The 14,431-nt window shown below is 40.9% G+C and overlaps 1 protein-coding gene across 1 annotated transcript in view; it reads left to right on the top strand.

Annotated features, from left to right (window-relative positions):
• LOC308693394 (P2X purinoceptor 4a-like) overlaps positions 1-14,431 on the top strand; it is a 42,976-nt gene that overhangs the window by 2,628 nt on the left and 25,917 nt on the right. The window contains exons 3-8 of the mRNA XM_081370280.1: positions 12,468-12,539; positions 12,820-12,892; positions 12,988-13,084; positions 13,201-13,281; positions 13,458-13,599; positions 13,747-13,877. Coding sequence (XP_081226406.1) covers positions 12,468-12,539; positions 12,820-12,892; positions 12,988-13,084; positions 13,201-13,281; positions 13,458-13,599; positions 13,747-13,877 — 596 coding nt within the window. The remainder of the gene's footprint in view (positions 1-12,467; positions 12,540-12,819; positions 12,893-12,987; positions 13,085-13,200; positions 13,282-13,457; positions 13,600-13,746; positions 13,878-14,431) is intronic.

The raw sequence follows: 14,431 nt of genomic DNA, 5'->3' as shown, positions 1-14,431 counted from the left end.
TGTGATTTAAAATATACTTTAATGTCAGTTAACAATACACTTAAGTGTGAATTAAATGCAATGTTTTCGACACACTGAATGCACATTAAGTGCAATTAATTTCAAGGATATCACATATTAAGTTGAAATAAAATGTAATAAGTTGCCATTAAGAGTGATTTTTTGGAACAACTTAACTGGTACTTTATTACAACTTTATATCTACTTTCATAATTGCTTCTAGTGTTTTTAAAATATACTTAAAGTGCACTACACAATATAATGACACGCAATTAATGTGATTTAAAATATACTTTAATGTCAGTTAACAATACACTTAAGTGTGAATTAAATGCAATGTTTTCGACACACTGAATGCACATTAAGTGCAATTAATTTAAAATATATCACATATTAAGTTGAAATAAAATGCAATAAGTTGCCATTAAGAGTGATTTTTTTGGAACAACTTAATTGGTACTTTAATACAACTTTATATCTACTTTCATAATTGCTTCTAATATCTTCAAAATATAGTTAAAGTGCACTACACAATATAATGACACGCAATTAATGTGATTTAAAATATACTTTAATGTCAGTTAACAATACACTTAAGTGTGAATTAAATGCAATGTTACAATCAACAAAACTAAATGTAAAACCCTCTAAATTTACTGACAAAATAATCTCTAAAAGAAATACATAAAAACCTTTCTGTTGATGCACAAGAAAACCCCAAGAAACACTATGCATAAACACAAACAGTTTTGGAAAGAGACCTTTGGGTAATGCTTTACAAAAATATATTAGTTACCTACTTCAGTTAACATGAACTAAGAATGAATAATACTTTAAGCATTTATTAGACTAAGTAAGATAAGATCATGGTCTTGGTTAGATCATGTTGGCTAAAAAATAAACTAATATTAACAAATGAGACCTAATTAAAAGTTACCGAACCTTGTTATTTAGCTCTTAAAGGGATGTTCAGCAGAAGAAAGAAATTGATACAGGTTTGAAACAACATGAGGGTGAGTATATGATGACAGAATTTTCATTTTAAAGTGGAGTATCCCTTTAAACCTTTACCAGCACCAACATTAAACAGGACCAAATGCTTACTCCAGCATTACAGTGAATCTAAGTTTGTCTAAAAAAAACACTAAAAAAAAAAAAAAAAAAAAAAAAAAAACACTGAAGAACTCCAAAAGCACAAAAACCAAAATGATTTGTCACCCGATTTTTTAAGTTGTTGGAAAGTGCTGTTTATGTCAATGTCCCAGATGCTCTCCAGAGTATATGTGAATGGAAATGTTTCAAAGATGCAGGAAAGTCAGAAAAAATGCCTTAAGGAAAAAAACAAAAAAACAGAAAATTTGTTTATAATACAGATCCAATCCATTATTATATTTGGCTCAATTGAATGAAAGAGATAGATATACAGTTGCGCTTCAAAGTTGATATACACCTTGCAGTATCTGCAAAATGTTAACAATTTTAGCAATAATAGGGATCACAAAAATGTATACGTTTTATCTTTATTTAGTACTACCCTGGTGAAGCTGTTTATTCTGCAAGGTGTATGTAAACTTTTGACTGTTAACTGTTGATAAATTGTGTGATGTGATTGATTACCTCAGTCACCAGGACCACATCGTAGTAGAAAGCTGGGCAAGGTTCCTTCTATTTCCCACAAACACCAGGATTCCACTGACTACGCCATCTTTACTGACACTGGGCTTAAAGTGATTAAAAATAGAGAACGTTTTTATTGCTACTTTACAGGGAATTAAGCATAACTTTATCAATTACACAAATATAGATATATGACCCATGCAAACCCAGGACCAATGCAAATTAAGAAAGGTATTCTTACATTTTAAGCTTGCCCCACATAGCTATCTTCATGAAGGATGTTCCTGTTCTTGTATTTACCACGGTTGACACAGCAATGCTGCAAGCCTTCTTCCTTTGGTTTGTTACCTATCAAATATATGATGATTATAGGGCAGGTGTATATTAGGATGAAGAGAAGGTGAAACAGTACACAAACTTTATTGGTTCTTGTGTGTATTGTCAGGCAGTGTTGGAGGTAACTCATTACAAGTAACTTGAGTTACATAATCAGATTTTTTTTCAAGTAACTAGTGAAGTAATGTATTATTTACAACAAAATATCTGAGTTACTTTTTCAAATAAGTAACGCAAGTTTACTTTGTTTTCCCATTTATTGACTGACAGCTCTCCTGTCCCCATGTTGAGACAAATCAAAGTGCAGAGGCGTTGTGTGTGTGTGTGTGTGTGTGTGTGAACATGATGGTTATTGTAATTCTAGACTAAATGTGAGCGTGCATTTACTCATCTCACTTGCAAAAAAAAAAAAAAATCAAATATTCCTCAAAATCAGTGAAATGCTGAATCATGTAATACTATGTAAACCTCCATTAACTAAATATGTTAAATAAAACATTTTTTTATGCATTTAATCTCACTTTATTGACAAATGTACTTGCTTCTTACCTTCGATGATTCATTTAAACCATAAGCAAAAATGACTATAGACTTTTTTGTTTTTATTGGTAAAGTGTTAAACTTTTTTCTCCTGCATCCTATTCTTCCGTTCTCCAGAATAACAGCAGCCGAAAGGTTTGTTTGAGCTGCGCCCTCTTCTGTACACACGTTAATATGCATTTCCTTCAGCCTGAAGCTTATTATTTCACTTTTGGGGCCCTATTTTAACAATCTAAGCGCATGGTCTAAAGCTCAGGCTGCAATTGCACTTAGAGCGTGTCCGAATCCACTTTTGCTAGTTTAAAAAACTGTTCTGTGCACCAGATTATGGTCTAAAAGGAAAATTACATCAGAATCTCTTTCTTCACGCTAGAAGTCTTATCTAAGTCATTGTGGAAGTTGCAATAGAGGATTACTGACCCCTGTTTTTCCTCTCCGCATCCGATGGCTGCTACATGCCAGATTTGTGCGGGTCCCATTGACCCGCCCGACCTTCACCAGTTCTGTGTCACCTGCCTGGGCCTCGCTCACGCCGAGGCGGCACTCACGGATGACACGTGCGCCCACTGCGCCGAGCTGCCAGTGCGCGCCCTCAGAGCCAGAAGAGAAGTGGCTCGGGCAACAGCGGGGATGAGGCCCACTGCCACCAGCGAGCCACTGGTGGGCCCTCCCCTGCCCGATGACGCTGTAAACTTCGCGGACGATAGCTCTCGCCCCCCCACCACACCGTCGCGAACTTCCCACCGGACGAGCCTGTGAAAAGTAAGCTGGACTCGTGGTTCCTCCAGTCGAGGCGCCGCCAGGCCGTATCGAGGAGAAGAACCCATAGACTGTAAAAAAATATGGACGTAGTGTCCGTGACGTCACCCGTAGGTTTCTGAAGAGCATTTTTGAAGCCTAAAGTGGGCGGAGCAGGCCGTCGCCATCTTGGCCTTGCGTCACTCCCGAATAACAGAAAATGGGCAAAGAGGCGGGCGTGAGTGGAGCTGAGGAGCATGGCTATCTGAAATCACGCCCACCTAGCTCGACGTGATCGAGTTAGCTCAGGCTGGGGCGGTAATGCTATAACGTTATGCTACTGACAGTACCAAGTCTGCGACTGCACAGGGCCTCGCGCTAAAGTGACAGTTGATGATGTAAAGCCAATTAAAAGTTCCTATTTTTGCCCTTCGAAATATTATAGGGGAGCACGGGGCACAACCTAACTCGGGGCTAGATGTAACACGCTTGTTTTAAATACTTCCGCACATGCTTGGATGACGAAACTTTGTGTATTTACTAGTTGCCATATCAACACTATATATAAAAAAAAATCCACCAATTTTTTTTTTGGAAGATATCCATAGACATTTATTAAACCATAGCAAAAGTAAATTTCTTACTTAAGTTAATTTTTCATCTCTATTTTTTGTGTTTATTTAAAATAAGACAAATCTGATATTATTTTAATCTCCAAGATGTTATTTAACAGTTGAGATAGTTCTTTAATGCTTCGCTAACTAGCAGAAGACACTAGCAGGGTTTAAATCCCAGTTGTGCAGGTGGGGGCATGTTGTAACACTGCGTTACAATGAGTTTATATTTAATTATTAAAAATTGCCATTATTTTATATGAAAAAGTTTTTTAATTGTATTTTATTTAGAAAATATTTTAGTTTGTTTTGTATATTTTTTTTTTATTAGATCAGATAACATTTTAATCTGTCATATGTTATGTTACAATGTGCACCACACATGTTACAATGTACCCCACCTATGGGGCATGTTGTCACATTTCACTTCCATTCTTTCGGGGTATATCAAGAAAAAAGTATATACTGTATTAATAAAACAAAAACACATAATTGTACTAGACATGTGGGAAATTAATGTGGGAAAAAATAAATACTCTGAACCATAAGTAGATTTACACAAACTGAGAAAGTCAAAAAGCGTTACTTTGTGCCCCGCTCTCCCCTAATAGTTAAAAGACATGGCTACAAGTGAGACTGTGTATCGTGATTCTGTACTATTCTGCTAGTTGAAAATGTATTATGCAGTAACTTAATATTACTCTGAGAGTGTATGTGTGACTGATTTATGTGCATACATGTCAGTCACTCTTTTTTTATAGTCTATGGTCCGTCAGCGCGGCATCGCTTGTCAAGTTCGTAGAGAGCTTATTCGGTCCATTTTAAATTCTGATTTTGGCCGCATCTCAAATGGGTTCAACCATAGATATATTGCCTATGAAGTTCAAGTAAATGCGCTAGAAAATCCGCGCTCATTCAAGGATGTGCATTTATAGCATGGACGGAGAAAGCGCCGACACCTGCAGGATTTCATCTGATGGTACATAAGCATATTATAATCTATCTGTTCCGTGAGAGCAGAACGAACGAGCCTTTATTGACGTTTTTAAATCTGAAAACTCCAAAAAGCAAGAAAAAATTGTCAGACATCCATTAGTGCATGTTCACAGAGGAAAACAACTGAAATACAGCGCTGTTCGATGACAACGACAGAATCCTAAGCCGTGGGTGAAGTAATGGTTGTATTAAATTGTATGAAATAATCCCGAAAAAAATCACAAAACACTGCAGAGGTGGCAAGTTCAGCAGCTAAAATTTGCTGAGGTGAAGTGACGGCTAGTAACAGCAGACAAACGGCTAGTAGTGATATCAGCGGCAATCCACCTGTCACTCAAGTGGCCACACCCTTAATTATGCATAACTTTAAATATGAATCAACTAAATGGATGAGTTGAAAAAAATTCACCCCCCTCACAGTTGTTATGAAGGGCAAAATTAGCTGTATAGACCAAAGCCACATAGAGATCCAGGCTGTAAACATGTTTTTTTCTGCTGTAAAGTTGGTCATTTTAACATGGGGGAGATACAGATTTGACTCACTTCTGCAGCCAGCCTCAAGTGGCCAGTCGATGAATTGCAGTTTAACTCACTTCCGTGTTGGTTTCAAGAGAGAGACGGGGAGGTTGTCGCTTGGAAGAACCCCGTTCTTTCCAGACGTGCACGAGCACGTGGTGAAGTCGTGGGCTGCACCCCAATCAGCGCACACCCACTCTGCCACGCAGGCCATGTGCGCGCACGTGGACGGGGCGGAAGCCCACAGGTATGTGCGCGTGCCCCCCGTCGAGGATACTGTTGCCGCGCACCTGTGCCGGCCTTCCTCTGCATTGGGTTCGGACCGCAGCCTGCCTTCCAAGCTGTGCAGGTTCACGGCCCACCAAGCGGACAAAGCCTATGCTTCTGCAGGGGAGGCAGCTTCTGCTCTTCATCCCATGGCTATACTCCAGGGGCCTCATATACAAAGACTTGCGTTGAATTCATGCTAAAACATTGCGTAAGGCCAAAGCTGTAATTGTGCGTAACCACAAAAAATAAATAAACAGATATATAAATCTCTGCGTACGAAGGATCCCACGCATATTCGCTTTCTACATCCCAATTAACGTAAAATTGAGCGCACATGCACGAGCACAATGCCCCACCCAGTCTCCTCCCTTAATTAAATCAATTTAAATATGGTAATGAGTCCACTTTGGCAAAAGAAAGCAGTAAGAAAATGGCTAAAGCAAGCGACAAGAAACAAAACTTAACAGAAAGTGAATTGGAGGTGCTACTATCGGAGGTAGAAACTATAACTAAAATATGAGTGGGAGAGTTTGGCTGATGCCATCAGTGCGGTATTATTATTATTATTATATAAATTATATATATATATTATTCTCTTATAATATTATATATATTATTTTATATTACATTTTATATTAATTAATATTTAATATTTAATATTTTTATTTATATTATATTATATTATATTATATTATATTATATTTGATATTATATTATTTTATTTATAGACTAAGGGTTGTATCAATTTGCATATGCTTTTATATGTTCTTAATTGCATAATTGATAAAATATTCCCTTAAGGCTCATGTGACAATATATGTTAATTATTTTATAAATTGCAAATTAATAGCAATGCTTCCCACAGGTGGTGGTGCGATAGACTTGTAGAACAATTCTTTGTGTAATGTTTGGAACTTCACTTCATTGCCTGTAAGAGTCGCCAACGGACAAAGGGATCAGGGATCTGCGTGCGGCAACTGATCTTGCGCTGATGGCTACTAAGCGCTCTGCTCAAGCTATCGCCCGTTCCATGGGGTTCATGGTCGTCCTTAACAGGTACCTATGGCTTACCTTGGGCTTAGTAGACAAGTCTTTTTATTGAATTTTCCAAACATTTAAACAAGTCACATCAAATTAAAATGTTAATACAACATCTCAAACAAAATAAGAAAAAAAAAGCAAACAGAAAACCTACTAGGTGGGGGGTAAAGGGGGGAGGGGATTAAGGGGGGAGCTTACACTTAGTGTTTGGGTTGAATCTGTCTTCAAAATATGAAAGGAAAGGCCTCCAGACATTAAAAAATCTGTTGACAGAGCCTTGCATGGAATGTCTCAGTTTCTCTAACTTTAAATATGCCATAACACTTTCTACCCACTTAACATGCGTTGGGGGTTTATTTGACTTCCATTTCAGAAGTATAAGCCGTCGAGCCAACAAAGAAGAGAAAGCCAGTGCATCCGACTGACCTGGTGGTAGTGAGAGGTTCTCAAATGTCACACCAAATATTGCTATTATGGGGTCTGGTTTTATCTCCTTTCCACACATATATGAAAACATCTCAAATAAAGCAGACCAGAATGGTCCTAGAACTGGGCATGTCCAAAGCATATGACCCAAAGTGACATCTAGAACATGTTGGGTCTATTTCTGGGAATATTCTTGCCAGTTTACTTCTAGAAAAGTGTAGCCTATGGATTATCTTACTGTAAATTGCAGTAGTCCATGTCTGACACAAAAAGATGTTGAATGAATTCTCCTAATGGCTGATTGCTAGACTGTTTCTGTGACTACACTTCCCAAATCCTCTTCCCACTATTTCTTTAAAAAATCTAAAGATGGATAGGCCGCTCTTTGAATCAGACTGTATACTGTTGATATCAGACCTCGCTCAGATATACTCAAGTCAAAGAGCTCCTCAATCCAACAATGAGGAGGAGGGGCCGAAAGGGTATTGAAATATTTTTTCACTAGACTTCGCACCTGCAGATATCTATAAAAATTTGATTTAGGAATACCAAATGCTTTAATCATATGTTCGAACGAGATAAAACTACCGCCTTGAAAAAAATCTCTTACACACCTGAGTCCCTTTCTAAATCATGCCTGAAATGCATTATCAATTAAGGATGGTGAAAACAATGGATTGGAAGTAATGGGTAACAAGTAAAGTGCTTGTTTTTGCTTAAAGTGTGACCTAAACTGAGCCCATATTTTTAGAGAGCTAGTTCTAGCTGACCTGAAGGACGCAGACCGCAAGATGCTCTTAAACGTTCCAGTCACTCCCTCCGGCCTCTTTGGTGACGCCGTGGAGTCGGTCACAGAGCATTTCTCCGAGATGCAGAAGCGCGCCAAAGCGATGAGCCATATGATGCCCCCTCGCTCACTCCAGTCATCATCTGCGAGGTCCCGCTCTTCTTCTGCACCCCGCCAGGCTCAAGGACTGGCTAGACAGCCCTCCGTGGCGCCCCGTCCCGAACAGGACGCTTGTTTCGGCTGAAACAAGCAGTGGTCAGGGCCTGGAAGGAAACGTCAAGGTCAGAAGAGGAGCCCGCACCGCGAGAGAGCCAGCACGCCATCCTCGGCTACCAAGCCGCCTTCCTGAAGGACCGATAAAGAGGAAGAGAGAGTGTGCTGGAGGCCCCACCCCCAAGCGCCATGTTCAAGTGCATCATGTCCCCCATGTTCCTACGGGCGATGATTGCTATGTGTGTTTAAATGCTGTTTGTGTGAGTTCCACAATAAAAACATGTATCCATTCACAAAAAGAGCTTTTTCTTCCTCTTGCACCCAACACTGTGTCAGGGCGAGTGAGTGGGTGTACACAGGGCGCGAGAGTGCCAACACCACACAATGCCCGCCGCGAGCCGCCCTCCCGACAAAACACGCCATCAGTGGCTACAGTGGCCGTAGAGCTAACACGTCCGCTGTGTCGCTTCCTGGAAGCGTGGAGGGCTATCCCGGGCGTTTCACTGTGGATACTGGGAATAATTCAGCACGAATATTCTCTCAAGTTCAAATGCAGACCTCCCCGCTTCAATGGCGTGGTCCCGTCATTGACTTTGCCTCAAAACCTTCCCATTCTGAGACAGGAAGTTCTCAGTCTGCTCGAGAAAGGAGTGCTAGAGCGTGCCCCTCCGAGCGAGCAGGAAAACGGGTTTTACAGCCGTTACTTCGTGGTGCCAAAGAAGGATGGAGGACTCCGTCTGATTCTGGACCTGAGACCCATCAACCTAGCACTTCACAAGCACGCGTTCAGAATGACAACACTGAAACAGATTTTGGCACAGATACGGCCCAGGGACTAGTTCAGCTAAGTGGATCTAAAAGACGTGTACTTTCATATTCAAATAGCGACGCGCCACAGGCGCTTCCTGAGATTTTCTTTCGAAGGCACGGCTTATCAGTATTCAGTGCTTCCGTTCGGCCTGACCCTGCCCCCCCGCACCTTTTCAAAGTGTGTGGACGCAGCGCTTTCTCCCCTCAGATCGAGCGGAATGCGCATTATCTGGACGATTGGCTGATTTTAGCCCACTCAAGAGATGTGCTAATCAGTCACGTGGTAACACTGCTTCGCCATTTGAATACGCTGGGACTGCTTGTGAATATGCAGAAGAGCGTGTTTTTACCGAGTTGGACTATAACATATCTGGGAGTATGTTTGGACTCGATGGCGATGTGAGTCCATCTCTCTCAAGAGCGCATAAAGTCAATCTCATCGACTCTGTGCCGTTTCAGACCGGGCAGGTCTGTTTCACTGAGGGAATTTCAGAGGCTTCTGGGACTGATGGCGGCAGCTTCTTCAGTGTGCCATCTGAGTCTGCTGGATATGCGGCCGCTGCAGTTTTGGCTGAAAACTCGAGTTCCGCCGAGGGTCGTGGTCTTCGGGCCACAAGCGCATTACGGTCACTCACAGTTGCGTCAGCACACTGAGACCGTGGAACACATCCCTGGTATCCTGAACCGTGGAGCAGACATGCTTTTGAGGAACGGGATTCCTTAAGGAGAGTGGAGGCTTCACCCAGGATCAGATCAAATGATTTGGGATCGATTCGGGAGGGCGGAAGTGGATCTGTTTGCCACAAGCGAAAACACGCACTGTCAGATGTTCTTCTCGCTATCTCACTCCCCGCTGTCGGGAGATGCTCTGACATCGTGTTGGCCGGAAGTCAGGCTTTACGCGTTCCCTCCGGTGAAGATTCTGCCTATGGTGTTGTGCAAAATCAGGGAGGAGAGAGCATCAGTGATACTCGTGGCCCCAAACTGGCCAAATCAGCCCTGGTTCGCGGACTTGAGAGAGTTAGTGGAGGCTCCCCCATGGCAAATCCCCCTCAGGAAGGACCTGCTGTCTCAGGCGAACGGCACGATATGGCACCCCAACCCCGAGCTGTGGAACCTTCATGTGTGGCCGTTGCGGGGACCCTAAATGAGCGGGAAGCTCTGCACTCACGAGTGCTGAGCACACTTACAGAGGCGCGTGCGCCTTCTACCAGGCGCCTCTGCGCTCTGAATTGGGGAGTTTTCACAAAATGGTGCCAGGACATTGGTATTGACCCAGGGACCTGTTCTGTGTCGGATGTTTTGCGCTTTCTACAGCACAGAATGGATTGTGGGAGTTTGCCATCCACGCTGAAGGTGTATGTGGCCGCTATTACTGCTTTTCGTTCCCGGGTTGACGGGCAATCGATCGGTAAGCATGCTCTGGTAATCAGTTTTCTCAGGGGAGCAAGGAGATTGTGTCCTTCACGGCCGCCCTCCGTGTCGCCGTGGGATCTAGCTCTAGTTTTGAGGGCTCTATCTCTACCACCGTTCGAGCCCTTAGCTTCGATTGCGGTTAAGGAGCTTTCCCTGATGACAGCCTTGCTTCTTACTCGCGCCTCTGTGAAGCGCATTGGAGACTTACATGCGTTTTCGGTGAACGATGATTGCATCTGTTTCGGACCTGGTGATTGTAATGTCACTCTCTGGCCGAGACCAGGTTACGTTCCGAAGTGGCAGATTCGCTATTTACTTAATGGAATTTGCAAGCAGAAAGACTGAACGCGTTTCCAGAGCGCAAACGGATCTGCTCGTGCACAAGGTAAAAGCGCACAAGCAGACCATATGGAGCAAGCCGGATTCCACCATATCTTTATGTACACAATATTAATCTTTTACATTGTAATCCTTTTATTTTTAATATTTGGCATGTTTGTGTGACCCCTAGGGGGCACTCCACACACAATTTGGATATCTAAACTAGAAAACCCAAACAGCGCTCCCCTTTAAACTATTTAGGCAGGTTGTATCCAATGAAGGCACAGAAATGGGACTGATGTAATCAAATATAATTTTATTAAACACTAGACAATATACTGATTGGCAATCAGAGCAACAAATGTGCCCCGTAGGTAACAGTGAACAATTCTACAATAAATAAATCACAGTGAATAAAAGTCTCATAGTAAATGAGGTACAGGATATGAGTCTAACAATATCAAGTCTACAGTGAATAAAGTCGAATAAATAGATACGGTTCACATACACACACTCCAACACTGCAAGAGACACTTCAAACCAAATCGGCCGTGCATACACTAACACATCATTTCACACTTCACACTTGTGAACATTGCAAAATAGACACTGTCCCCAAAAGAGATATTGCACAATGCCCATAGGCCGAATATTGGAATATGATGATTGCCAAACAGAGAAACAAAACAAACCAAACATTTAGATTCCACAAGCAAGACTCCATGCTAGGTCCAGGTCATCACAGAACAATGGTAGCAGATCCCCAAGACACACACACAAACATCCAAAGAAATAAAAAGTAAAACAGAATGATTAAACCCAGGAAAAACAGTGGCTAGTGACAGACGAAGGCAATCCTCATTTTTCTTTGGACACCAGCCTAGATGAATTAGAGCTATATGCCCCGTAACAATAAAGTTAAACGGTGTGGATGACTAATAGCTGTGCACTCTTCCCAGTGTTGCTTGTTTCTGCAAACCCGTATAGAATCACTACTCGCTATTATATGAGCAAGTTTCTATAGACCCGTAACTGCTGCTACCATTTACTAGTCACCATACATGCAGACACCAGACCGAGGTTCTCCCGTTTACACAGCCAATACACCAAAAGGCTCATTCTTCAACTCACACCGCATTAATGTTTTTTCATGTCTCAGAACACATTTAAAGGGACGCGTCACTTACCCCACCTGATCCAAATAAGCAGTGCCAATGAGCAGACCTTAAAGGTACACTTCCCATCTCAACCACCCTACCTGCTAAATTTGTAATTTTTTTGACATTTGTGTTTAAAGTGTTTTAATTCTACAAAATATGGTGTAACAACGTATGAGTGCTGCCCCCTTCAGGTTGAACGGTGGCTACTGCAGTTGAATTTTCTTATTGAAAGTTGTGGTTCCCTCTGGGTGGAGTCAGGCTCTGAACAGGGGTTTAGTTACCCTTTAAACATGCGTCACTGGTAAACTTGCGTCACTGGTGTGAGTGAGTTGAGGCGGGACCAATTAGCATATTCATAGATCCGCGTATACTAAATCAAGTAAGGGTGTCGAGTTACATTCAAGCTATTTTAATGCTTGAAGACATTTTTTTTTTTTCACAGGATTTACGTATAAATATGTCATTTTGGTGATCAAAGATGAGTTTTATGGGATAAAATGTCTTTCTACTCTTTGTTGGATTCGCTGAACATTCTACTGGCCAACATGTATGCAGTCTGGGATTCTGACAGTCTGACATTCTATCAACATGCCTATAGACATCTTATACTCATGAGGAACTATTTCAGGTGTCACTGACCACATTCACATGTTTTGCATGTTGCAGGAGGACAGTTCTTTCTTCCTAATGACCAACATGATCCTCACACCAAACCAAACACTGTCAAAATGTGCAGAGGTGAGACATGAAGAAAGTGTGCTCTCTGTTTAATCTTTCCTCTTCTTTGAGCTTCCATTTAGACACAGGCACAAACACAACTAAAATTACATCTCAAAACAAATTCCGAATAATATATAACATTATATCAATGTCATTCAACTTATTGAATGACCATAAAAGATTTGGCTGTTAATTTATTTTAAAACTAAATCAACTGATTTGACATTTACCCGTCTTAGTATTACATTTATGAATTCTTTGTATTACATTACTTGGTATTCATTTTAATTTCATTTAGTATCCAACCCTGAAATCCATTTGCACATCTGACATGAACTGCACCAAAGGCTTTAAAGATGCTCGAGGGAATGGTATGGCTCAATCTGTACACTGCATACAAAATATTAAGTTTTGTGACTTGAAATCCATGCAGTACTGACTATTAAGACATGCCTCTCTGTTTTAGGTGTTCAGACAGGTAGATGTGTCGATTTCTCAGACTCAGTGAAGACATGTGAGGTGCTGGCCTGGTGTCCTCTGGAGAAGAAAGTCGAACCTCCGAAGTAAAACTCCCACCACTCACCATCTCAAACTAAAAAAAATACACGTTGAAACTTATTTCTTAGTTTTAGCAGTAAAGTTATTCATAATATTTATGTTTTTTGCCTTGATATTTCAGTCCAGCTCTCCTGGCAGATGCTGAAAACTTCACGATACTCATAAAGAATAATATTCAATTCACCAAATTTAACTTCAACAAGTATGTTCATCTTTGTTCATCATCAAAGAGATTGTCTTTATCTAACACATATTTCAGCACCAATTTTTTTGTATTTTAACTACAAATGTGCAACAGAAGAGCTGCAAATCAAACATATACATTTTACTTAATAAAGTGAGTTAATTTAGTGTTGCTTATTTCTTTATTTCTTGCAGAAGGAATATCCTACCAAACATGAGCCGCTCCTATTTGGCAAACTGTGTGTTCAACAGGAATACTGACCCTAACTGCCCAATTTTCAGAATCAAAGATATTTTTGAAGAAGCTGGAGAGGATTTTCAGACCATGGCAGTCTATGTCAGAAACTAATTTTATTTTTTATTTGACATTGATCTTATCATGAATAAGCTTTAATCCCCTTAAGATACTCTGTTGATGAATATGTGTTTTGTTGGTGCACTGCTGTAGAACTGACTGACATCTTTAAGTGTTTTCTGTGCTCAGGGGGGAATAATGGCAGTGCAAATCCAGTGGGATTGTGACCTGGATATTGACTCGTGTGCTCCCCAGTACTCCTTCCGCAGAATAGACAAGAAGGACCCAGAAAGTACTAAAACCCCAGTGTACAATTTACGGTAAAATATGTTTAAACTGTATGTAGGGCAGGGTTCGGCGAGTAGCTTTGGCCGTGGGCCAATATTTTTTTTAGCCAGTAGATAGTGGGCCAGCTACACAGAGTAGGCCTATGGATACAAATTAAATACTCTTATGCCTATAATCGCGGAATATGATGGGTCCGTCACCGTCCGTGGATCATTCGTTCAATCGTTTTTAGCACAATTTTCCACCGGACAAAATTGCGCTTGTTAACTCGTGATTTCTGTTCTGTGCGTCTGTGCGCACCAATCTTGCACTTCTATCTACTCCTCAACCAGACCACCTAGAGACTTCGGGTTTTCGGCATTATGTTAAGGAAGGTCTAATCTCGGGAACGCAAAAAAAAAAAAATCCAGGAAAAGATTTACCATCTCTTAGTGTTGTTATCCCATGAGGTTAGAAAATTGTGCTAAAACACTCACCGAGTTTTTATTACTTGTTTCAAATTAAAACCAAGAATAAAAAGATGAAAAACGACTTGTTTTTACATTATTTATTTCCTGAACTAAAATGAAAAAACGAATAACGATGG

Source organism: Scardinius erythrophthalmus (assembly GCF_964197995.2).
Source record: "Scardinius erythrophthalmus genome assembly, chromosome: 7".
Lineage (NCBI taxonomy): Eukaryota > Metazoa > Chordata > Actinopteri > Cypriniformes > Leuciscidae > Scardinius > Scardinius erythrophthalmus.
This window is presented reverse-complemented; position numbering and strand designations above follow the sequence as displayed.